The sequence below is a fragment of the Schistocerca nitens genome, chromosome 10 (genome assembly GCF_023898315.1).
Source record: "Schistocerca nitens isolate TAMUIC-IGC-003100 chromosome 10, iqSchNite1.1, whole genome shotgun sequence".
Taxonomy (NCBI): domain Eukaryota; kingdom Metazoa; phylum Arthropoda; class Insecta; order Orthoptera; family Acrididae; genus Schistocerca; species Schistocerca nitens.
Genome location: NC_064623.1, coordinates 117,259,539 through 117,283,212, shown reverse-complemented (window position 1 = coordinate 117,283,212; position 23,674 = coordinate 117,259,539). Strand labels below are relative to the sequence as shown.

At 42.6% G+C, this 23,674-nt stretch overlaps 1 protein-coding gene across 1 annotated transcript in view; it reads right to left on the bottom strand.

The window, feature by feature from the left end:
- Nucleotides 1–23,674, bottom strand: part of LOC126209920 (uncharacterized) — an 84,961-nt gene that overhangs the window by 17,361 nt on the left and 43,926 nt on the right. The window contains exons 3-4 of the mRNA XM_049939039.1: nucleotides 16,689–18,608; nucleotides 2,462–2,548 (exon numbers count right to left, since the gene is read on the bottom strand). Coding sequence (XP_049794996.1) covers nucleotides 2,462–2,548; nucleotides 16,689–18,608 — 2,007 coding nt within the window. The remainder of the gene's footprint in view (nucleotides 1–2,461; nucleotides 2,549–16,688; nucleotides 18,609–23,674) is intronic.

The window sequence follows — 23,674 nt, the reverse complement described above, 5'->3', positions numbered from 1 at the left end:
AAAGGGAGAGAAGGAAACATAGTGGGTGAATATGGATTGGGGGAGAGAAATGAAAGAGGAAGCCGTCTGGTAGAATTTTGCACAGAGCATAACTTAATCATAGCTAACACTTGGTTCAAGAATCAGAAAAGAAAGTTATATACCTGGAAGAGTCCTGGAGAAACTAGAAGGTATCAGATAGATTATGTAATGGTAAGACAGAGATTTAGGAACCAGGTTTTAAATTGTAATACATTTCCAGGGGCAGATGTGGACTCTGACCACAATCTATTGGTTATGAACTGTAGATTAAAACTGAAGAAACTGCAAAAAGGTGGGAATTTTTCAGGAGATGGGATCTGGATAAACTGAAAGAACCAGAGGTTGTACAGAGTTTCAGGGAGAGCATAAGGGAACAATTGACAGGAATGGGGGAAAGAAATACAGTAGAAGAAGAATGGGTAGCTCTGAGGGATGAAGTAGTGAAGGCAGCAGGGGATCAAGTAGGTAAAAAGACGAGGGTTAGTAGAAATCCTTGGGTAACAGAAGAAATATTGAATTTAATTGATGAAAGGAGAAAATATAAAAACTTAGTAAATGAAGCAGGCAAAAGAGAATACAAACGTCTCAAAAATGAGATTGACAGGAAGTGCAAAATGGCTTAGCAGGGATGGCTAGAGGACAAATGTAAGGATGTAGAGGCTTATCTCACGAGGGTTAAGAAAAATACTGCCTACAGGAAAATTAAAGAGACCTTTGGAGATAAGAGAACCACTTGTATGAATATCAAGAGCTCAGATGGAAACCCAGTTCTAAGCAAAGAAGGGAAAGCAGAAAGGTGGAAGGAGTATATAGAGGGTCTATACAAGGGCGATGTACTTGAGGACAAAATTATGGAAATGGAAGAGGATGTAGATGAAGATGAAATGGGAGATACGATACTGCGTGAAGAGTTTGACAGAGCACTGAAGGACCTGAGTCGAAACAAGGCCCCGGGAGTAGACAACATTCCATTGGAACTACTGACGGCCTTGGGAGAGCCAGTCCTGACAAAACTCTACCATCTGGTGAGCAAGATGTATGAGACAAGCGAAATACCCTCAGACTTCAAGAAGAATATAAGCATTCCAATCCCAAAGAAAGCAGGTGTTGACAGATGTGAAAATTACCGAACTATCAGTTTAATAAGTCACAGCTGTAAAATACTAACGCGAATTCTTTACAGACGAATGGAAAAACTGGTAGATACCGGGAGCGAAAGGCTATTTACTATTTTTACAGAAAGCAGATGGTAGTTATAACAGTCGAGGCGTATGAAATGGAAGCAGTGGTTGGGAAGGAGTGAGACAGGGTTGTAGCCTATCCCCGATGTTATTCAATCTGTATATTGAGCAAGCAATAAAGGAAACAAAAGAAATGTTCGGAGTAGGTATTAAAACCCATGGAGAAGAAATAAAAACTTTGAGGGTCGCCGACGACATTCTAATTCTGCCAGAGACAGCAAAGGACTTGAAAGAGCAGTTGAACGGAATGGACAGTGTCTTGAAAGGAGGGTATAAGATGAACATCAACAAAAGGGAATTAGATTAGGAAATGAGACACTTAAAGTAGTAAAGGAGTTTTGCTATTTGGGGAGCAAAATAACTGATGATGGTCGAAGTAGAGAGGATATAAAATGCAGACTGGCAATGGCAAGGAAAGCGTTTCTGAAGAAGAAAAATTTGTTAACATTGAGTATAGATTTAAATGTCAGGAATTCGTTTCTGAAAGTATTTGTATGGAGTGTAGCCATGTATGGAAGTGAAACGTGGACGACAAATAGTTTAGACAAGAAGAGAAGATAAGCTTTCGAAATGTGGTGCTACAGAAGAATGCTGAAGATTAGATGGGTAGAACACATAACTAATGAGGACGTATTGAATAGAATTGGGGAGAAGAGGAGTTTGTGGCACAACTTGACAAGAAAAAGGGACCGGTTGGTAGGACATGTTCTGAGGCATCAAGGGATCACAAATTTAGCATTGGAGGGCAGCGTGGAGGGTAGAAATCATAGAGGGAAACCAAGAGATGAATACACTAAGCAGATTCAGAAGGATGTAGGTTGCAGTAAGTACTGGGAGATGAAGAAGCTTGCACAAGATAGTGTAGCATGGAGAGCTGCATCAAACCAGTCTCAGGACTGAAGACTGTAAATCTGTTGAAGGTGAAGTTAAGAAACTAAAATTCGTCCCCTCGGTTACAATAGAGCAGTTTCGTGCAATTACCTCTAATATTATAATTCTACTCAATCAAAATACTGTAAATTTTTTATATGGGTGAACCAATGAAAAACTGCATTATAGTATCAGTTGTGCAAAAACACAATCAGAATACAACTTTTACACAAATGGTCAGACTGTGTCATCATAAGAACTCCACATATCTTAGCATGACACTCCATCATAGTTAAAAAACATTTATTGTCAACAACCGTCGTACTTACCGTTAAATGCCCTTTCTTCCTGGCCTTGTGGTAGATGAGATTGAGACATTTCCTTCGCACCTTTGCAGAGATCAAGGATACAGCAAACTGCAAACCATGAGACTATGTCAATGCATTTTTACTATCTTTACCGTAATAAAAAAAATTAGCAACAATCCACAGAGAAAAAACAGCTATTTTACAAGCCTACATATTTTCCAACAATGGAAATACATTTTGAGTCCAAATCTCGTTGCGAAGCACCCTTGAAATTGTATGGAAGTAGCAAACCTGGCAAAGCGTCGCAATTGCTAAAAATGCTTGGGAATTGAATGTACATCCTAAACTCCTTCCCCCTCTCCTCTATGACCCTCTTTCCCTCTCTTCCACCATCTCCTCCTCCTTTCCCTCTTTCTGTCCATCTCCTAATCCCTCTTCTCTATGTTCACTTCATCCCCCCATCCCCCACCGCGGCCACTTACCATTTCTGTTTATTGTTTATTGTTACTGCTAACGAAACCTTGATACCCCGTAGTATGTCGATAGTCCCAGCCCATTTACCTGTTCACTTTAAGCAACTTCAGTATCCAAACACCTCTTTATCTGATAAACACACATCAAAAACAGTTTTGCTTCGCCCCAGTTCCCAGAACTCCTGAAGATAGACGTTGACAATGGATATTGTATCACAGACACAGTCCCTTTGACTGTTCAGAGATGTCACTAAACCCGCCCAAAGATGTAAACAACCATGCATGAGTAGCGCCTATTAGGCAGAGAGGGTCCGACAGCCGATCAGTTCCAGTCATTCCACCAGGAAGGAGGTGCACGGCTCGTGTAGTCTGTCGTTCAACCATGCCGGTTCGATCTGGTCAACAAGGGAAGTGTCTAGGCGTCTCGGAGTGAACCAGAACGATATTGTTCGACATGGAGGAGGTACAAAGAGACAGGAACTGTCGATGACATACCTCGCTCAGGCCGTCCAAGGGCTACTACTGCATTTGATGACCGCTACCTACGGACTATGGCTCGGAGGAATCCTGACAGCAACGCCACCACGTTGAATAATGCTTTTAGTGCTGCCACAGGACGTTGTGTTACAACTCAAACTTTGCGCAATAGGCTGCATGATGTGCAACTTCACTCCCGAGGTCCATGGCGAGGTCCATCTTTGCAACCACGACACAATGCAGCGCGGTACAGATGGGTCCAACAACATCCCGAATGAACCGCTCAAGATTGGCATCACGTTCTCTTCACCGATGAGTGTCGCATATGCCTTCAACCAGACAATCATCGGAGACGTGTTTGGAGGTAACCCGGTCAGGCTGAACGCCTTAGACACACTGTCCAGCGAGTGCAGCAAGGTGGAGGTTCCCTGCTGTTTTGGGGTGCCATTATGTGGGGCTGACGTACGCCGCTGGTGGTCATGGAAGGCGCCGTAACGGCTGTACGATACGTGAAAGCCATCGTCCGACCGATAGTGCAACCATATCGACAGCATATTGGCGAGGCATTAGTCTTCATGGACGACAATTGGCGCCTCCATCGTGCACATGTTGTGAATGACTTCCTTCAGGAGAACGACATCGCTCCACTAGAGTAGCCAGCATGTTCTGCAGACATGAACCTTATCGAACATGCCTGGGATGGTATGAAAAGGGCTGTTTATGGACGACGTGACCCAGCAACCACTCGGAGGGATCTACGCCGAATCGCCGTTGAGGAGTGGGGCAACCTGGACCAACAGTGCCTTGATGAACTTGCGGATAGTATGCCACTACAAATACAGGCATACATCAATGCAAGAAGCCGTGTTACTGGATATTAGAGGTACAGGTGTGTACAGCAGTCTGGAGCACCGCCTCTGAAGGTCTCGCTGTATGGTGGTACAACATGCAATGTGTGGTTTTCATGAGCAATAAAAAGGGCGGAAATGATGTTTATGTTGCACTCTATTCCATCTTTCTGTACAGGTTCCGGCGCTCTCTGAACCGAGGTGATGCAAAAAGTTTTTTTTTTTTATGTGTGCATATGAGAAGCATGCACCTTCAGTGACGGCGTTTCGCAATGTTTTAGTCTGTGAATGGATAGGATTACTAACTTTCGGACTATTCAGGTTCCGTAGTAGTATTCTAATCATAAGCCGTAAATACAGCTTTCCTGTATTCTGTAAAAATGATGGCGAGAAATAAAACAAAGCATCGCACTGTTGTGTGTAGAATTTTTTTTTGAAAATACGTATAGGAGAAAGATTATATACATTGGAGAAAAAAGTTTGTCTAGTGGTTTACAAGCGCCCCCCCCCCCCTTTCGTAGTTGAAACGGTGTCATGTATTCTCCGCCCTGTGACTTTTCCGCCCAGAAATGGTCGAGGAAGGGCCTACTAATCCCCTGGGGATGTGCGCTAGCATGCTCAAGCCGTACGGTAGTAGGCATACTGTATATTGCATGTAACAATTTCAATGTAAGTAATTCTGATATGTATATTTTTTACGTAGAGAGTTCTTACTGATTAAAAGCAAAAAAAAACTATTAATTTATGCAGAAATTTGGTTTATAACACACACACAGCGATGTTGCCCAAATGGAGCACAAAATAAACATTTTTTGGCTGGTTCAATGCTGAAATTTGTTAAACTTACGTCGGAGAAGCACTCGACCCAAAGGACATGAAAGAAGGCGCAAAAATATTATAGTTCAAGAGAGCATTTGTAGATAATCAAAAATTTGACGAGACTAACAAAAATTAAGAACCTATTAAGTAGGTGGTTCTTGATAAAACTGAAGGACTTAAAGAAAACGTAGAAAATCTTGCACATAACTGTCATGCAAAAGATGACAGTGTATTAGTCGAAGAAAGAGCACATGAAGAAGAATCCAATGAAAGTAGTAGTAATATTTTCTTTTTTTGGTATCTGTCAGTGACCTTTGACTGTCTTGGAAATCTAACAGTTGAATCTTCAAAGTGGTAAGTGACAAAAAATTTAAAAACAAACATTACTCATTCATTTTTGTTTAACAGATAATGAGATAAAAAAAGCGTTAACTAACAGTTAATGTCTGACTCCTATATCAGCCACAACGTGAGAATGTTTTTAAAACTTGGATGGCACATTCAACTAAAAATAACAGTTTGTACTAATTTTGTTGTAGTCTCTTTACCACAGACATGAGTTTGAACAACACATATAAATTTGTTAAAAGCTTCAAGCGTAGTTGAATTTTTAAACCTTAAAACCTTAGGAACAAGTCTAACTGTAAATACCTTACCTAGACAGCACCTCAGACGGAAAAATGGTTCTATCTGAATTAGTAAATAAATAAAGGATTTTGTGAGGATGGTAATTGATGACAATGACAGAAGTCCACGTTTGGTTCCAAAATACATAGCTCAACCACTGCGTAAACGTCAGTCTGAAGTTGTGACTCACAACTTCTTCACTTTCGAAGGCCAGACATACCAACAATTAAAGGGAACAGCCATGTGTACCAGGATGGTCCCCTCGAACGCCAACCTATTTATGGGTCGCTTAGAGGAAGCCTTCATGGTTACCCAGGCCTGCCAACCCAAAGTTTGGTACAGATTTATTGATGACATCTTCATGATCTGGACTCACAGTGAAGAAGTACTCCAGAATTTCCTCTCCAACCTCAACTCCATCAGATTCACCTGGTCCTACTCCAAATACCATGCCACTTTCGTTGACATTGACCTCCATCTGTCCAATGGCCAGCTTCACACATCCGTCCACATCAAACCCACCAACAGGCAACAGTACCTCCATTATGACAGCTGCCACCCATTCCATATCAAACGGTCCCTTCCCTACAGCCTAGGTCTTCGTGGCAAACGAATCTGCTCCATTCCTGAATCCCTGAACCATTACACCAACAACCTGAAAATAACTTTCGCATCTCGCAACTACCCTGGTACAGAAGCAAATAACCAGAGCCACTTCCTCATCCCCTCAAACCCAGAACCTCCCATAGAAGAACCCCAAAAGTGCCCCAATTGTGACAGGATACTTTCTGGGACTGGATCAGACTCTGAATGTGGTTCTCCAGCAGGGATACGACTTCCTCAAATCCTGCCCTGAAATGAGATCCATCCTTCATGAAATCCTCCCCACTCCACCAAGAGTGTCTTTCTGCCATCCACCTAATCCGCGTAACGTCTTGGTTCATCCCTATGAAATCCCAAAATCACCTTCCCTACCCTCTGGCTCCTACCCTTGTAACAGCCGCCGGTGTAAAATCTGTCCCATGCACCCTCCCACCACCACCTACTCCAGTCCTGTAACCCGGAAGGTGTACACGATCAAAGGCAGAGCCACGTGTGAAAGCACCCATTTGATTTACCAACTGACCTGCCTACACTGTGAAGCTTTCTATGTGGGAATGACCAGCAACAAAGTGTCCATTCGCATGAACGGACACAGAAAGACAGTGTTTGTTGGTAATGAGGATCACCCTGTGGCTAAACATGCCTTGGTGCACGGCCAGCACATCTTGGCACAGTGTTACACCATCCGGGTTATCTGGATACTTCCCACTAACACCAACCTATCAGAGCTCCGGAGCTGGGAACTTGCCCTTCAATATATCCTCTCTTCCTGTTACCCACCAGGCCTCAACCTCCGCTAATTTCAAGTTGCCACCGCTCATACCTCACCTGTCATTCAACAACATCTTTGCCTCTGTACTTCCGCCTCAACCGACATCTCTGCCCAAACTCTTTGCCTTTACACATGTCTGCTTGTGTCTGTATATGTGCGGATGGATATGTGTGTGTGTGCGAGTGTATACCTGTCCCTTTTTCCCCATAAGGTAAGTCTTTCCGCTCCCGGGATTGGAATGACTCCTTACCCTTTCCCTTAAAACCTACATCCTTTCGTCTTTCCCTCTTTCCTGATGAAGCAACCGTGGGTTGCGAAAGCTTGAATTTTGTGTGTGTGTTTGTTAGTGTCTCTATCAACATACCATCCTTTGGCAAGTTACATCATCTTTGTTTTATATATATATATATATATATATATATATATATATATATATATATATATATATATATATATGTATGTAATTTAGTTTTTGAAGGTAGGAATAGCCTTCAAGCAAACCCCTTACCTCACCATACCCCTCGTACTTTTTCAGTATTTTCTCCAGCCGTACATCCCGTTTATGTACACTGTTTTCTTTCTTTTACCTTCCAACATCAGTTCTGTTCTCATTAACGCGCAACTTGAATTTTCTGCTTCCGTTTTCAGGCAAGTAATTGTATCACTAATTTTAGGATTTGGTTTGGAAAGCATATTAATAATTTTGTCATGCCAGCCCTTTACAGAGGTAGTTGTTCGATAGAGCCGTTTGTAGCAGCTCCAAAGGCTGATAGGATGTTCTTCATTTTCCAACCATCTCTCTACAAAATAGCCGAAAAAGTCAGAAAGCCTAGGAAAATCCGGTGCCTGTGAATGTATCTGCAGCCAGCCATCACATACATCTTCAGGCCGTAGAAATGCCAGCGTAGCACACATGCGAATTTGTTGTCTTATTTCATTTTCTTTATATTTGCAATTGAATCCAAGATCCTGTACTGCGACTGCCCTTTGCTTGTAATACGTTCTCTTCGTTATTCGCTGCTCTGGCATTTCTGTCACAAAGTCGTACCCTCGATTATGCAAGCTACGTAGATCCTCTGAATAGATTTTGGAAATAGACGTATTTTCCTCTCGTGCCCTCTTCTTTGCCTGGTTCCGAGTCCTCAGTACTTTCAACCTTGCGTCACCCGGAGCTCTACATTGATGCTCGTGCGGAAATAGCACTGCAGAATCCTTGGTTTTAAGCTTTCCTCGGCAATGCTTCTCTTTCTGTTTCGAACAGCGCCAAATCACAGTCCCATCTTCCTTCGTTTTGTTCCCTGTGTAAGAATAACCTTCATAGTGGCAACTAGGCTTACCACGAATTGCCGTTGAAACTTCCATATCACAACTACTGAGATGGTAGTATCCAAGTGGCACGATGTGATGTCTACGAAAACTAGAGCGATACTAACAGGCAGACGGGACTGTGCGGGCGGAATTCGGTTTGGCCGTGTCCAGCGAACAGATAGAGCAAGGTGATTAGGACGGTCCGCTGCATGTAGGACGGGACACAATGGACGCAGGTACGAGACGGAGAGTTCGCAGATTTCTGGTGGGGAGGAAAGTTCGCAGGGCGGAGAATTCATGTATTCTCCGCCCTGTGAAATTTCCGCCCAAGAATGGTCGAGGAAGGGCCTACTAATCCCCTGGGGATGTGAGCTAGCATGCTCAAGCCGTACGGCAGTAGGCATACTGTATATTGCATGTAACAATTTCAATGTAATTAATTCTGATATGTATAAGTTTTTACGTAGAGAGTTCTTACTGATTAAAAGTAAAAAAAAAAAAAAAGATTCTATTAATTTATACAGAAATTTGGTTTAGAACACACACACAGCGATGTCGCCCAAATGGAGCACAAAATAAGTAAATAAATAAATAAACAAGTAAATTGCGGTCAGGTTTTTGAAGGGCCATTTGTTGGCTGGTTCAATTCTGAAATTAGTTAAACTTAGTCGGAGAAGCACTCGACCCAAAGGACATGAAAGAAGGCGCAAAAATATTATAGTTCAAGAGAGCATTTGTAGATGATCAAAAAATTGACGAGACTAACAAAAATTAAGAACCTATTAAGTAGGTGGTTCTCGATAAAACTGAAGGACTTAAAGAAAACGTAGAAAATCTTGCACATAACTTTCATGCAAAAGAAGACAAGTGTATTAGTTGAGAAAAAAAAAATGAAACCGCACATTTTCTTAACACAGCATTTTTTTCCTTCGAGTCCATTTTAACAGAAAACATATAAATTACAGTTTAAGGAAAATGTATAGTATAACTCTCTGAATGGTCATTAGAGTATCGTGTAAAAATTTGAAACAAAGCAGTCTGAAACTTTTCGAGACTTTAGGAAGCAACGTTTCCCCCGTCATATATTGTATACATATTTATATATTATGCATATTTAAATAATGTATAGCCTATGTCCGTCCGAAAGTTCATTAAAGTAACACGTAAAAATTGAAGTGCTTCAGATAAAAGCTTGTCTCAACTTTTCATAACGACGTTCCCTCCTTATACATTACATATGTATTTGTATATTACGTGTATTAAGAACATATAGCCTAGGTCCATTCGTCGATTAATTAGAGTATCATGTGAAAATATGAAGTAAATCATTCAAATACTCTTCGAATTTTTCGACAACAATGCTAAAAACCGACTTGTCCATATATAGTAGGATGGATGTGCCGCGAAAATGTTTGGCAAACCTCGCAAAGCGCTGAATAACGTGATCACCGTGTCTTTTCCTGTAGGACACACCGAGAATGATGTAACACGTGCGCTTGTTGGCCTTGTCACCTGTGCATCTAGTTCTGACCACTGTGTTTCTGTCACTTCACTCAAACTCCACATTAGCACTTCGATAACGAATAATGGCAGGAAGTACGACAGCACAGCACCTTCTGTTTTGTGGAATATGGATCCGTAAGCATGTCTTAGCATATACTTTTTGAAGCAAGTGTTAAGCTTTTTGCCAAATAAGAGCTCATTTATGCAAATCCGATAGTCGTTATACCAGTCTGTTACATGGTGTTGTATATTTAGCAAGCTTCTGTGTGTACATCGATTACACACAAATGCAAACTTTGACAGATAAAAGGACACGTCTTCGAATTGCAAAATCATTTTTATTCTTTTTTAGCCATTTTAGTTATGTTACTTCCCTTGTTGGAAGTGAAAGACGATTACGTGGAAATGTGAAGTATGTTCGTACAGAAATAAAACGGCAAATATAAACTTTCTCTAACTAAGCGTAAATTTTTTGTGATCGAATCGCCATTACATTCCGGATTTGATTCGTATGTTAGTAAAACACTGGAATGAAATCGCATACAGAAACCAAGAACTACAAGATCCGTACTATAATACAAGTAAGTTTGAATGTAAACTGCCACATCATTATATAAATTAAAAAGGGAGTTAAGTTTTGAGCTAGACAAGAGAGGACAAGTGTCGTGTGTAATAAACTCCACATCAGCAAAATGAACGTTCACTCTCGTCTGAACTGTAACGGATTTGACCTGGTGTTGTAGACCATCAACAAGGCTAGCAACCACACACAGTTGTTTCTATCCCACCAAAAGAACGAAAATAACGGTATGTGGCTTCTGAATATATGATTATTATGAGTCTGATGTAACGCGAGATCCTTTCAGTTGCACGAATATCTTACGTCAGTGACATTCATAGTTATGCCAAATTACGTAGTTAGATGGTAACCACACGTTATAATCTTTTAATGAAATTTACATAACGGTTGATCGCTAATTCAGTTTATATGTAGGTCCACGTGGACAGTCAGGTTCTTACACCATTTCCATGCTGTTTGCCTCATATCAGTTGTTTTTATGCAGTTCAAAAGTTTGAACTAGCTGTTAGCTTTATGTGTTGATCAGATTTTGCTTCAGCAAATGTGCCACACAATAATATACTGGGTGATCAAAAAGTCAGTATAAATTTGAAAACTGAATAAATCACAGAATAATGAAGATAGAGAGGTACAATTGACACCCATGCATGGAATGACATGGGGTTTTGCTAGAACCAAAGAATACAAAAGTTCAAAAAACGTCCGGCAGATGGCGCTTCATCTGGTCAGAATAGCAATAATAGCATAACAAAGTAATACAAAGCGAAGATGATGTTCTTCACAGGAAATGCTCAATATGTCCACCATCATTCCTCAACAATAGCTGTAGTCGAGGAATAATGTGAACAGCACTGTAAAGCATGTCCGGAGTTATGGTGAGGCATTGGCGTCGGATGTTGTCTTTCAGCATCTCTAGAGATGTCGGTCGATGACAAAAGTGGTGGCTGACCACGCGATCATCACCAAACGACACGCGCAAGAGATCTTCCACGCGTCTAGCAATAAGGGGTGGAGCGCCATCCTGCATAAACATCGTACGTTCCAGCAGGTGTTTATTAGCCACGCTGGGGATGATGCGATTCTGTAACATATCGGCGTACCTCTCATCCGTCACGGTAGCAGTTACAAAACCAGAATCATGCATTTCCTCGAAGAAAAAAGGCCCGATCACGGTAGATGTGGTAAATCCAACCCATACCGTGACTTTCTCGTCGTGCAATGGAGTTTCCACGACAGTTCTAGGATTTTCGGTAGCCCAAATTCTGCAGTTGTGGGCGTTGACAGACCCTCGGAGAGTGAAATGAGCTTCGTCGGTCCGCAACACGTTACTCAACCAATCGTCATCTTTCGCCATCTTCTGAAACGCCCACACCGCAAATGCCCTCCGCTTCACTAAATCTCCAGGTAACAGTTCATGATGCCGATGGATTTTGTACGGATAGCATCGGAGGGTACGGCTAAGAGCCAACCAAACAGTAGTGTATGGAATGCCGGTGCGACGTGCGACTGCACGAGCGCTGACTTCCCCGTGCACAGACGAACCTGCTACAGTCTCCATTTCTTCCTGAACTGTCTCAGCAGCATTACATCTTGTGCTCGGTCGGCCACTACGGGGTCTATCGTCTAATCGTCTAAATAACCCGTGGCTTCGAACTTCGAAATCATTCTCGCCACAGCTGCATTTGTCAACGGACCTTTACACGTTCGAATCCCCTTCCTATGGCGGTAGGATCGTAACGCTGAACTAGCAGATTCCCCATTCTGATAATCACTAAAAGCGCCTTTTCATGTAACGTCAACATGCTGCGACTGCTGGCGCATCTGATTCTCTCTCTTTTTCTTTTTTTCTTTATTGTATTTCAATTCCCCATCGGGGTGGGCTGGCAGCAGCATATGCGCTGCTCTTCAGCCGGCCGAAAGACATAGAAGAAACAATAGAAGACATTTAAAAATAACAAAGGAGAGAATATGGTGAACATAGATATAAAAAAGGGGGAACATCATGGAAGGCAATAGACAAAAAACGGGGTGACCGTAAAATGGAGATAAAAAACTGTTAAAACTGTTTAAAAGTAGCACACACAAAAAGCCACACACTGCGACAATTAAAAGAACACAAGGCACAGTATGACTGGAGCATAAAAGGTATCGACGGATGGCGTAGCACATAACAAACACTGACAGCGAACCTCAAGGCAGTACACAATTAACATCACACCTCTTGACGCACAGGAGAAACAGCACTAAACACAACACTGATGTGGCACACTGACGATGATCACAACAGGGGATCTGCCAGGCGGTAGGAGATGAGGGAGACCTGAAGAAGGGAGGGAGGGGAAGAGATGGGGGAGATGAGCGGGGTGCGCGCTGAAGAGGGCCAGGTAGGGAGGGATGTGGGAAGGAAAGAGGCAAGTATGGGGTGCAGGGTCTCAGGGGAGGGAGGGGGGGGAAGGTGGAAAATCCGTTCTGGGAGAAGGAGGGAAGAGGAAAAAAGGGGGCCCTGGGGGGGGGGGGGGGGAACAAGGCCAGGTTATAGTTGGAAGGAAGGATAGATGTCACGGCGAAGTTCGTCATCCGGGAGGGGGAGGCGTTGGAAATTGCCCCGATGAAGGAGATGGTGTGGAGGTGGAGAGATGGAGGGATAAAGCGATAGAGGCGCGGCAACGGGCGGGGGGTGGAGAGGCGGGAGGAAACCAGAGGGTGGGGGGGATCAAGCCTGCGGACAATGTAAATGATGCGGAGATGTTGGAGGAACAGGAGGGGGGGAAGGGGATCAGTTCATACAGGAGCCGTGTGGGGGAAAGAAGGCGGATACGGAAGGCAAGGCGGAGCGCATGGCGTTCAAGGATTTTGAGGGCCTTGTAAAAGCGGGTGGAGGCGGAGATCCAGGCAATGCTGGCATAACAGAGGATAGGACAGATGAGGGATTTGTAGGTGTGGAGGATGGTAGAAGGATGCAATCCCCATGTCCGGCCAGACAGGAGTTTCAGAAGGCGGAGGCGGGAATGGGCTTTCTGCTGGACGGTCTGGAGATGAGGGGTCCAGGTGAGGTGTCGGTCGAGGGTGAGGCCAAGGTATTTCAGGGTGGGGGTGAGCTGGATGGGACGACCATAAAGGGTGAGGTAGAAATCATGGAGGCGAAAGGAGCGAGTGGTGCGGCCGATGATGATTGCCTGGGTTTTGGAGGGGTTGAGATGGAGGAACCACTAGTTACACCAAGTGGTGAACTGGTTAAGGTGGGTTTGGAGGGTACATTGAGACGTTGAAGGGTAGGATAGAGAGCCAGGAAGGCGGTGTCATCAGCATACTGGAGAAGGTGGACTGGTGGGGGTGGCTTGGGCATATCAGCTGTATACAAGAGATAAAGGAGAGTGGAGAGGACAGAACCCCGGGGGACGCCAGCCATAGGATAAAAGATACGGGAGTTGGTGTTGTGGAGGGTGACATAGGAAGGACAGTGCGAGAGGAAGGAAGCGACCAGATGGACAAAATTGATAGGCAGGGCGTAGGTTTGGAGTTTAAAGAGGAGAGATTCTCTCTCTCATTAGAGCTCCTTTTATACACGATTGTCATGCGCAGTCACTGACGTTTTGCTGTCCAGCGCCATCTGTCAGACATTTTGTGAACTTTGTTTTATTTTTTTTCGTTCTCATAAAACCCCATGTCATTCCAAGCATGTGTGTCAATTTTTACCTCTCTATCTACATTATTCCGTGGTTTATTAAGTTTTCAAATTTATACTGACTTTCTGATCACCCAGTATTTTGATACTTAATGATATACACATTGAGTTCACCAAATCTTTCAAACGTAAGGAGTTGTAATCCAAGTGTAATAATCCCGATTTCCCTCCGTCACTAATAAAGTCGCAATTACACCCTTCTCCTGTATGTTACGAAGAGTTACCCGTGTGCCTTAAATTTCGCCCTCGAAGGTACCTTTTGCAGAGTGAAGGAGATAGGCAGCAGTTGTACTAATTATTATTCTTTAATTTCCCTACTGTGTATACTGTCTAGCAGGGGGTACGCTTTTTTAGGATTTGGCAAATTTTTATTGTCAGCTGAGAAACTGGTGTTGCTCGGGTATGTATTTATTCCAATTTTCTATTAGTCCATCTCGTCGTTTCACCTCCCTCTGCCCACCTCCTCCAGCCCCTCTCTGTGCTTCTCCCCCTACCCCTCTCTCTGTCTATCAGCCCTTTCCCCTCTCTCCGTCCATCTGCTCGTTCCCCCTATGCCCATTGCCCATCTGCTCCTCTCACCTCTCTCTGTCCATTTCCGTCCTCTCTCTGACAATTTCCTTCCCCTTCCCGCCCCCCCCCCCACCCTCCAATATCGGTGTCCATCTCCCCCTTTCCTCGTTTTGTCTGTCAATCTCCTCCTCCTCCTCCTCTTGTGACGTTACCACTCGACTAGGAGACTGGTGGTTCTTACTCCCATTTGTTCTATTTTCCGAACTTTACATGAGAACTCGCACTCACATTGCAGAACTAATACTATTGGAAGAAATCATGTTTTGTGTCAGTGCACACGTCGTTACAGACAAAAAAAAAAACAGTCTGAGTAAGCCATTAGCCAGAAATATACTTTCTTGTAGGAGTAATAGTCAAACCAGGAATGCAAGAGACCTTCAGTTAGGTTTGGATAGTAGGAGACGAGGGACTGCCGGAAGTAAAGCTATGTTAGCAGGTTGTGAGTCGTGCCTGGATAGCTCATTCTGTAATACAAGGTCCAGTCACATTCATGTTACCACCGCCTATTTATGATGTCAGCTCACAATACCCAGTCGCAAATGGTGGGTGGCTGCACTAGCAATGAAGGGTAAGGGTATGTAAAGCATATCGGGAAGACAGGGGAACATGGAAAACGATGCAGTGATAGTGTTAATGCGCAAATGGAGCGATTTATCTGCTATCCCAAAGCCCAAGATCATTGGGTTTCGAGCCATGGGTGGATGAATTTCCGAGATGGTTAAATATGTAAACTAACTGCTTACCACGGTGGATAAAGTATACTGTGCATGGCAAAATGGCGCTATCCAAAACCACCGCCAATGCAAATGTGGTGCACCATGGACCATAGGTGACAGAGGTGAATGCCGGACATGGTGGCCAAGTGGTTCTAGGGGCTTCAGTCCAGAACGGCGCGACTGCTACAGTCGCAGGTTCGAATCCTGCCTCAGGGATGGATGTGTGTGATGTCCTTAGGTTAGTTAGGTTTAAGTAGTTCTAAGTTCTAGGGGACTGATGACCTCCACTGTTAAGTGCTCAGAGTCAGAGCCACAGAGGTGAACGTCAGCTGCAGAGATGCATATGGGCAAATAGGCAGGCAACTGTTGAGCAAGTAACTGCCCAAATGAAGCAATGAGCCCCCAACAGTGTCTCCTCAATGACCGTTCAGTAGGTGTTGCTCTATATGGGCTTCAGCAGCAGGCACCTGGTTCGTGCACCCATGCTGACTGCTGTGGATCAGTGACAAAGGCTGGAATAAGCAGTACTGCGACAGGACGTCCACTGAGTGAGGACACTCATCCTTTTCAGATGAACAACATTTTTTGCTCCATCTAACAAATGTCTGTTGGCATGCACAACTTGAAATGTGTGAAAGCAGACATCCTGCAACAATCATCAGAAATGTCAAGGCCAGAGGAGGAAGCCTTATTGTCAATGAATTCGTGGCATTCCCTGGGCGATCTAGTCATTCTGGAAGACACAATGGATCAACACAAGATTGTAGGTATCCTTGGGGACCATGTACACCTCTACATGGAGTTTTTTTTTTCCTTGGCATGATGGCATATACAAACAATGCAACATGTCACACAGCAGGTAGGGTACATGTGTGATTCAGTGAGCCCCAGAATGAGATACTAACTCCCCGCAATGAAAATCTTGGGTACTACCTCTATCAGGCTGTTCGCATCATGGAGCCTCAACCAAGAGACCTAGTGCAGCTGACCACGACACTGAGGTCGGCATGGATCCATGTCACTATCAGTACGTTCCAGAACCTTACCAACACTCTTCCTGTACGTCTCACTACAGTCCAAGCTGAAAAAGTGCTTATTTAGGTTTTTGACAGATGGTCACAAAAGTGTGGCTGGACAGTGAAGCGTTTACGCACAGTATGCAAAAGTTCCAGATATAGTCCCGGCTAGCATGCAGTTTTCATCTGCCAGAAAGTTTCAGATTAGTTTCAGCTACATAATATGTGGTGTATGGTACATTTTAATTTACCTCGATTTGTTCTTCCATACTTTCCTTTACGGGATGTTTCCGCTTGATGACATGCTGGTACAGCATCCAGTATCCACAATGTTCGAATATGGCCTGCAACGTTACAGGGTCGTGCAGCCCCGACTGGAAGTCCCCGAGGAGGTTGAGGTCACCGCCAGCCAACAGCAGCTTGTACAAGGCGAACCAGCGTCCACCCTCAGCGGCGTACCTCACGGGAGTCCACCCGAGCAGGCCGTCCACAGCAGACAACGTGGCCTCCCAAGCGTCTCCCCACAGTCGCCGCAGCACAGAGATGGAGAAGCCCCTGCCGTACCCTACCGTATCGGTGGCTGCGGTCAGATGCAGTGCGTTGCGCCCGCACTCGTCTGTCTGTCCGGGGTCGGCACCCTCGGCCATCAGCGCCTGCACCTTGCCCTCGTCGCCGTCCAGTACCGCCTCCAGCAGCGGCCGACCCCTCACTGCCCTGCGGTTGAAGGACTCCACAAAGAACTCGAGTCGATTGCGCACGTAGGCCTTGCGGTACAGTGCCGCACGACTCTGCTTTCCATCCCCGAGGAAACACCATTTGGCGAGGAAGTGTTCGGCGAATGTCCTGTGCAGAAACGCTGGCTTCCCATCGGAAAACTCGTACACAATTCCGGCCTTCACAAAGTAGTCCCTATTGAATGACGGCTTTGCCAGTATGTCCGGACCGCGCAACAGAACCGATGCTGCGAGGGGCATCAACTGTTCCTCGTGCTTATTCAGTGCCTCCTCCACTTCTCTCTTCTTCCCAGGAGCGGAAAAGTTGTCACCACACTTCTCCTCATAAAGCCTTCTGAATTTATTTCGGAAGAAAGCTTCGTACAGAGTCACAATGTCGTATTTCTCACCTAATTCCTGGGACAGATTTGCAAACATTTCAGCAAACAGAGGCGTTCTCAGTAGATTCCTTACGTTCTGCTTAAGACGAAGGAAACGTTGGATGTTTCCCCTCGAGGAGTGGCGTCTGAAGAATTCTGTTAGCTCTAAGTTACTGAAACGCTCCAGCGAGTGGGCATTCACACCCGTCTGAGCCTTCAAGAGCTTGACAGTTTCTGGCCTCGTCGTCACCAGGAGCTTGCCCTCGCGTGGTGACAGCAGAGGCAACACACCGAGACACCTTCTGATGTAATCTGGGCACACCTCGTCGAAGCCATCCACGAGACAGACCACTCTTGGGGACTCTAGCAGATTGTAGCGAAGTAGTGTGTATTCCATTTCGCCAAACTCGCCCTCACTAAAGACTGACCGCCCTAAGATGCCTTCCACAGCTTTCTCGTCGCTGTCACTGTGCTCTAAAACCGTGTAAAACTCCAAAAGATTAACTCTTAATAGCCAACAGGCGGGGACCCTTTCTTTTATTTTCTTTGCCACATATGACAGCATCTTCGACTTTCCCGCTCCGGGACCCCCCACCACGATTACTGTGTTTCTACTAGTGTCCTGTGCTTCGAGCTGGACTTTTTGCTGTTTACTTTCACACTCGCGAATCCTATCCAGAGACGAGAAGAACTCGTCCGTCAGTAGCTTCTGGTCCGCCAACTCCCTTGCTCCGTAGTGTGCAGGCAGCGTTTCCAGCTCGTGGCCCATCCTCAGAGGTTCCGACAGCCGTGCCAGAGCCAGCAAGAGCGCCGGCTTTTCGTCCAGCAACGACTTGAGAGCATCGACTCCTGCCACCAGGTCCCGCAGGTGGCATTCGTAGCTGTCCCCGTTCAGTCTGACTTTGATGTCCAGGAAATCATTCCAGGTGTCATCGGAGACGTCAGATGATTTGTATTTGTCGTCGAAGCAGTTAACTCCCCGCGGTGACACAATGACGAGACGCCGCTCATCTTCTATCTGGTTTACCAGCTCATCCAAAATGGTAGGACTGTCTTCTCTATCATCGTCTACAATCACCTGTAAATGATTGAAACGGATTAGTTGAATGTTTCCGAAACTATTTTCTTTTTCAGGAAAAGTGCGTGACATGCAACTCGCCTGAATCAGGGCACAAAGAATTTACAGACGTTGGACCTGGGTTTCCTGCTTAATACACAGATGCTGCAACATAATGCCCCTTGCCAATCCTGTTATGTCCAAAAGAACAGACACCACACACACACACACACACACACACACACACACACACACACACACACACACACACACGGTGAGGAATATATATATATATATATATATATATATATATATATATATATATATATATATATATATATATATATATATATATAAAATAAAGGCGAGGATGGCCACTGATCTCTTCAGTGTGGATGAACACCAGGCTCGAACTCTTACGGGAATTGGCGAAATGTCACGAATGATGAGGAAATGGGAAATGGGAGTTACATTAGTAGTGTGTGGATAAGTTGAGACTTTGGGTCGGGCGGGATGAGTGCTGGTGTAGTTCGTGGAGTTGCCCAGACCCATGTGTCCAGATGGCTTAGTTATCAGACCATCTGCCTAGCAAGCAGTTTCCCCACTGATTTAAATCAATTACATTAGATTAGATTTACTTTCATTCCAATTGATCCGTAATGAGGAGGTCCTCCAGGATGTGGAACATGTCAGAAAAACAACAATACCTGACAAATATTTACAACTAAAACAAATAAGCTAATGTACCATTCCACAGGTCCCAAGTGGAATGATCATCATTTTTTAATGAACACTACATGAAAGAGTCATTTTACAAATACTAATGCACTGAATTTAAAATTAAAAAGTTTTTTTATTTATTTATAAGGTAATAAACATGTAATACAACTACTATAATACTTATTTACAATGAACACATTACTGCACTGAAATTGTGCAGAAGTTATATATGTATATGTATATATATCAGTTGATTTTACTGAGAAATTCATCAATGGAGTAGAAGGAGTTGGCCACCAATAAATCCTTTAGCCTTCTCTTAAAGTGAATTTCATTGGTTGTTAAGCTTTTTATGGCTACTAGCAATTTATTGAAAATGTGTGTTCTTGAATAATGCACACGTTTTTGTACAAGACTAAGTGACTTTCAATCCTTGTGAAGATTATTCTTATTTCTAGTATTGATTCCATGAATTGAGTTGTTGGTTTGAAAAAGTGATATATTTTTAATGACAAATTTCATTAAGGAATAAATATATTGGGATGCAGTAGTTAGTACCCCTAGTTCCCTAAACAGGCTTCTGCAGGATGTTCTTGTGCCCGGAAAACTTTAGCTTGGCTTGATGAATTACCCCATAAAATAATCCCATATGACATTATGGAATGAAAGTAAGCATAGTACGCCAGCTTTTTCATTTTTATATCCCCTATGTCTGACAAAATTAGCATTGCAAACAGTGACTTGTTAAGACGCTTCAGCAGTTCCGTGGTGTGCTCCTCCCAGTTGAATTTATTATCAAGCTGTAATACCAAGAATTTAACACTGTCCACTTCTTCTATCTTCTTGTCATCGTATGTTAGACATATACTCGTGGGACACCCCTTACAAGTTCTGAACTGCATGTAGTGTGTTTTTTCAAAGTTTAGTGACAAAGATTTGGCTAGGAACCAGTGATCAATGTCCACAAATATTTTATTAGCTGATCTTTCTCAGAAATTTGCTACTTATTGCAACGTTTGTATCATCGGTAAACAAAATAAACTTGGCATCTGGTAATGTTACTGATGAAAAGTCATTGATATACACAAGGAAAAGTAAGGGCCACAAAATGGAACCTTGTGGGACCCCACATGTAATTAGTTCCCAGTTGGATGATGCCTGATAGCTTGATACATGTCTTTTTCCTATTAACACCCTTTGTTACCTGCCAGAGATATAAGATTTGATTCATTTTGCAGCATTTCCTGTTACACTATAATATTCTAATTTACTTAAAAAGAATATTGTGATTTACACAGTCTAATTCCTTTGACAAATCACAAAATATACCAGTTGCCTGACATTTTTTTGTCTAATGAATTAAGCAGATTTTCACTGTAAGAGTTGATAGCCTTCTCAATATTAGAACCCTTTAGAAATCTAAACTGTGACTTTGACAAGATGTTATTTGGGATAAGATGGTTATAAAGCTGATTGTACATTACTTTTTCTAAAGTTTTTTAGAATGCTGGCAACAGTGAAATTGGATGGAAATTTGATGCTATTTCTTTATCTCCCTTCTTAAACAGTGGCTTAACTTCAGCATATTTCAACCATTCAGTAAATATTCCACTGATAAACGACTGGTTACACAGATCGCTTAATATGTTACTTAGCTCAGAATCACATTCTTTAATTAACTTTGTAGATATTTCATCATACCCACTGGATGTTTTTGATTTTAAAGATTTTATGATGGACCTTATTTCTGGTTGGGTAGTGAGGGCCAAATTCATATTATGGAAGTTACTTGAAATGTCTGGTCTGAGGTATTCCATAGCAGCATCTACCGAACCTGACAGCATCTTTTCAGTAATACTTATAAAATGTTTGTTAAAAAGTTCTGCAACACTATACATATCTGTCACCAATGGATCATTTACTCTTAATGCTATTTCTTCCTCTTCATGTCTGGTTCTACCGGTCTCCTCCTTCACTATTTCACATATTGTCTTTATTTTGTTATCTGATATGGCTATCGTTTCCTTGTAATATATTTGCTTTGACGTCCGTATTACAGACTTTAATATTTTGCAATATTTATTGTAATGTGCTATAGCATCAACATCGGAACTGTTTCGGATTGACAGATACAGTTTTCCCACTTGCAACCAATGTCTGTAATTTCTTTGTGTCTTATTTGTAGCTGCTGGGTCAAAAATGGTGTTTTCTCTTTTTGACACGTATGAAACAACAGACACCACATATACACACGTGAATTTTCGCGTATCGAAACATATACTTCTGTTTACAACATGAAATGTGTTGATAGTTACTTTTTTTCAGACCTATGATTTCTACAGCCTGTTAGATACTTTCATGCGATTCAGTTTTCGCTTTTAGTTTCGTTTAAGGAAATTAATCTTACGCTGGATAAGATCTATTAGCAGCAAGAACCACCGTTTGTTCCCAGTGAAATAATAGGGCTTGTGCCGGAGAGCTATCATAGGCTAATTTCACCAATCTTATGGCGCAAGAGCACTGCAATATTTTGCTTGAGACACAGTTGAGAAACAGGTTATTGAACAAGCTGAATTATCTGCTTGAAAGTAGGAGCTCAAAACGACTCAGTTCACACACTTTCCCACACGATACTTCGTCTTAACTAACATGAATAAATTAAAACTTGGGCTACCTTCCACACAATTTTCCTAGGCAAAATATTATGTCAGATTCATGTTCCCTATATCAAACAAACCCAATAGTCTGAAATGCTTGTCTGTGTCATTCCATTCAACTTCTACTTTAGTAACATTCTAGAGAATTTTTATATGTGCAGCCTTTATGTCAATCTGTGCAATCAGAACCTTGCTAATATGATTTACATGCATGAGGAAGTTGTGTTATGTGACTCACTGAAGCACACAAAAAATTTATTACACTGCGTCAGTAGCAACTACAATGATTATTTCAATGTACAGTATTTAATAATAATAAACTTTAAAACTGTTCTGACCTTCATACTGCGTAACATCATTGCTATGTGGACCAAAACAAGAGTAATTTTAATAAAAATAAATATCAAGCAGATTTTAGGACAAAGGCCTACTCCCCAAATATGTTCTTCTGAAACTACTACTCAAAAATAAAAAATAATATAATTGGCAAAAAGTTTTCACCTTTGTAAATTAGAAATGAGCTTATGACTTATAAGTATCCTTTCCAAATTCTGAAGAAGCTAAGCTCACGCCTCAAGATCAGTCCAACTATTAGAGAAATGCTAAATGGCGCACAATACAAGTAAAATTTAGGGAAAATTTAAGACAAACATTGAAATTAAATCAGGAATGTCTCCATTCATTTCACACTACTTCACAGAAAAATATTTGAACACTTGAACAAATAAGAAATTAAAATAGACCAATCAATCAAATAATGAAGAACTAATATCACGTTCGTCTACTTAGCGGTTGCATGCAAACTGGTAATTCTGCGTTGGAGCACTGAAATAGCACAAAAAGAAGCAGATATTCTTAAGGAAACAACAGGACGAGTAAGTGTTCATATCTCATTAGAAACGGAAAAGAACATATTTGGTCCCCAAAGTCTCTCTACACTTAGGCGAAACCTCTCAAAAGACTGCCTTAGAAAATATTACAGAAGACATTTACTATAAAAGATACGCCTCCAAATACTGATAAGTAAGACATTGCAATATGATCAACAGATCAGAGTTTTCTTTAATGGGGATGAAATACGAATTTTAAACAGAAAGAGAGGCACTGAATGAATACAAAACTGGACTAGACAAGTTGTAGGGTTCTACTAAACTTGCAGCAAAGATAAAATAGGAGCAATAAAATGGATCACAGTAGTAGAATAAGAACAGTAAGAAACAGATATAACCCAAGGAAATACAAGATCCTGAGGCAGGATGTGCATGAATGGGCAGTTCTCGAGGAAGCAAAACCCAAGAAGAGTCGAATCGCTTGGTCTGAAGACAGGAAAAGAGCTCATTCCGAAGACCAGAGTGTAATATAGCGATAAATAAAGAGTGAAAGTAAAAATTAAGTAGCACCTGAACGAGAATAATAATAATAATAGTAAACAATCCTCAGTTGTTATATGTCTATTGTTCCGATTTTGTCAATTGAGATAAGCTATATTTTCCACTTCTTTCGACGAACAGGGCTTTGGAACCTACAGTAATTTAAGAATATAGCAACTTTTGCTTAGCAAGTCAATGCTATGGTTGGGAATAACAGCGAATGGACGTGACTGAGGTTATATGAGGTCCTCAAATTTGTGTTAATTAGGGCGTTATCCTGTTGAATCAGACAAAACACCTGAGTTATTACGATAATGATATGCCAGTTACACTGCTCTTT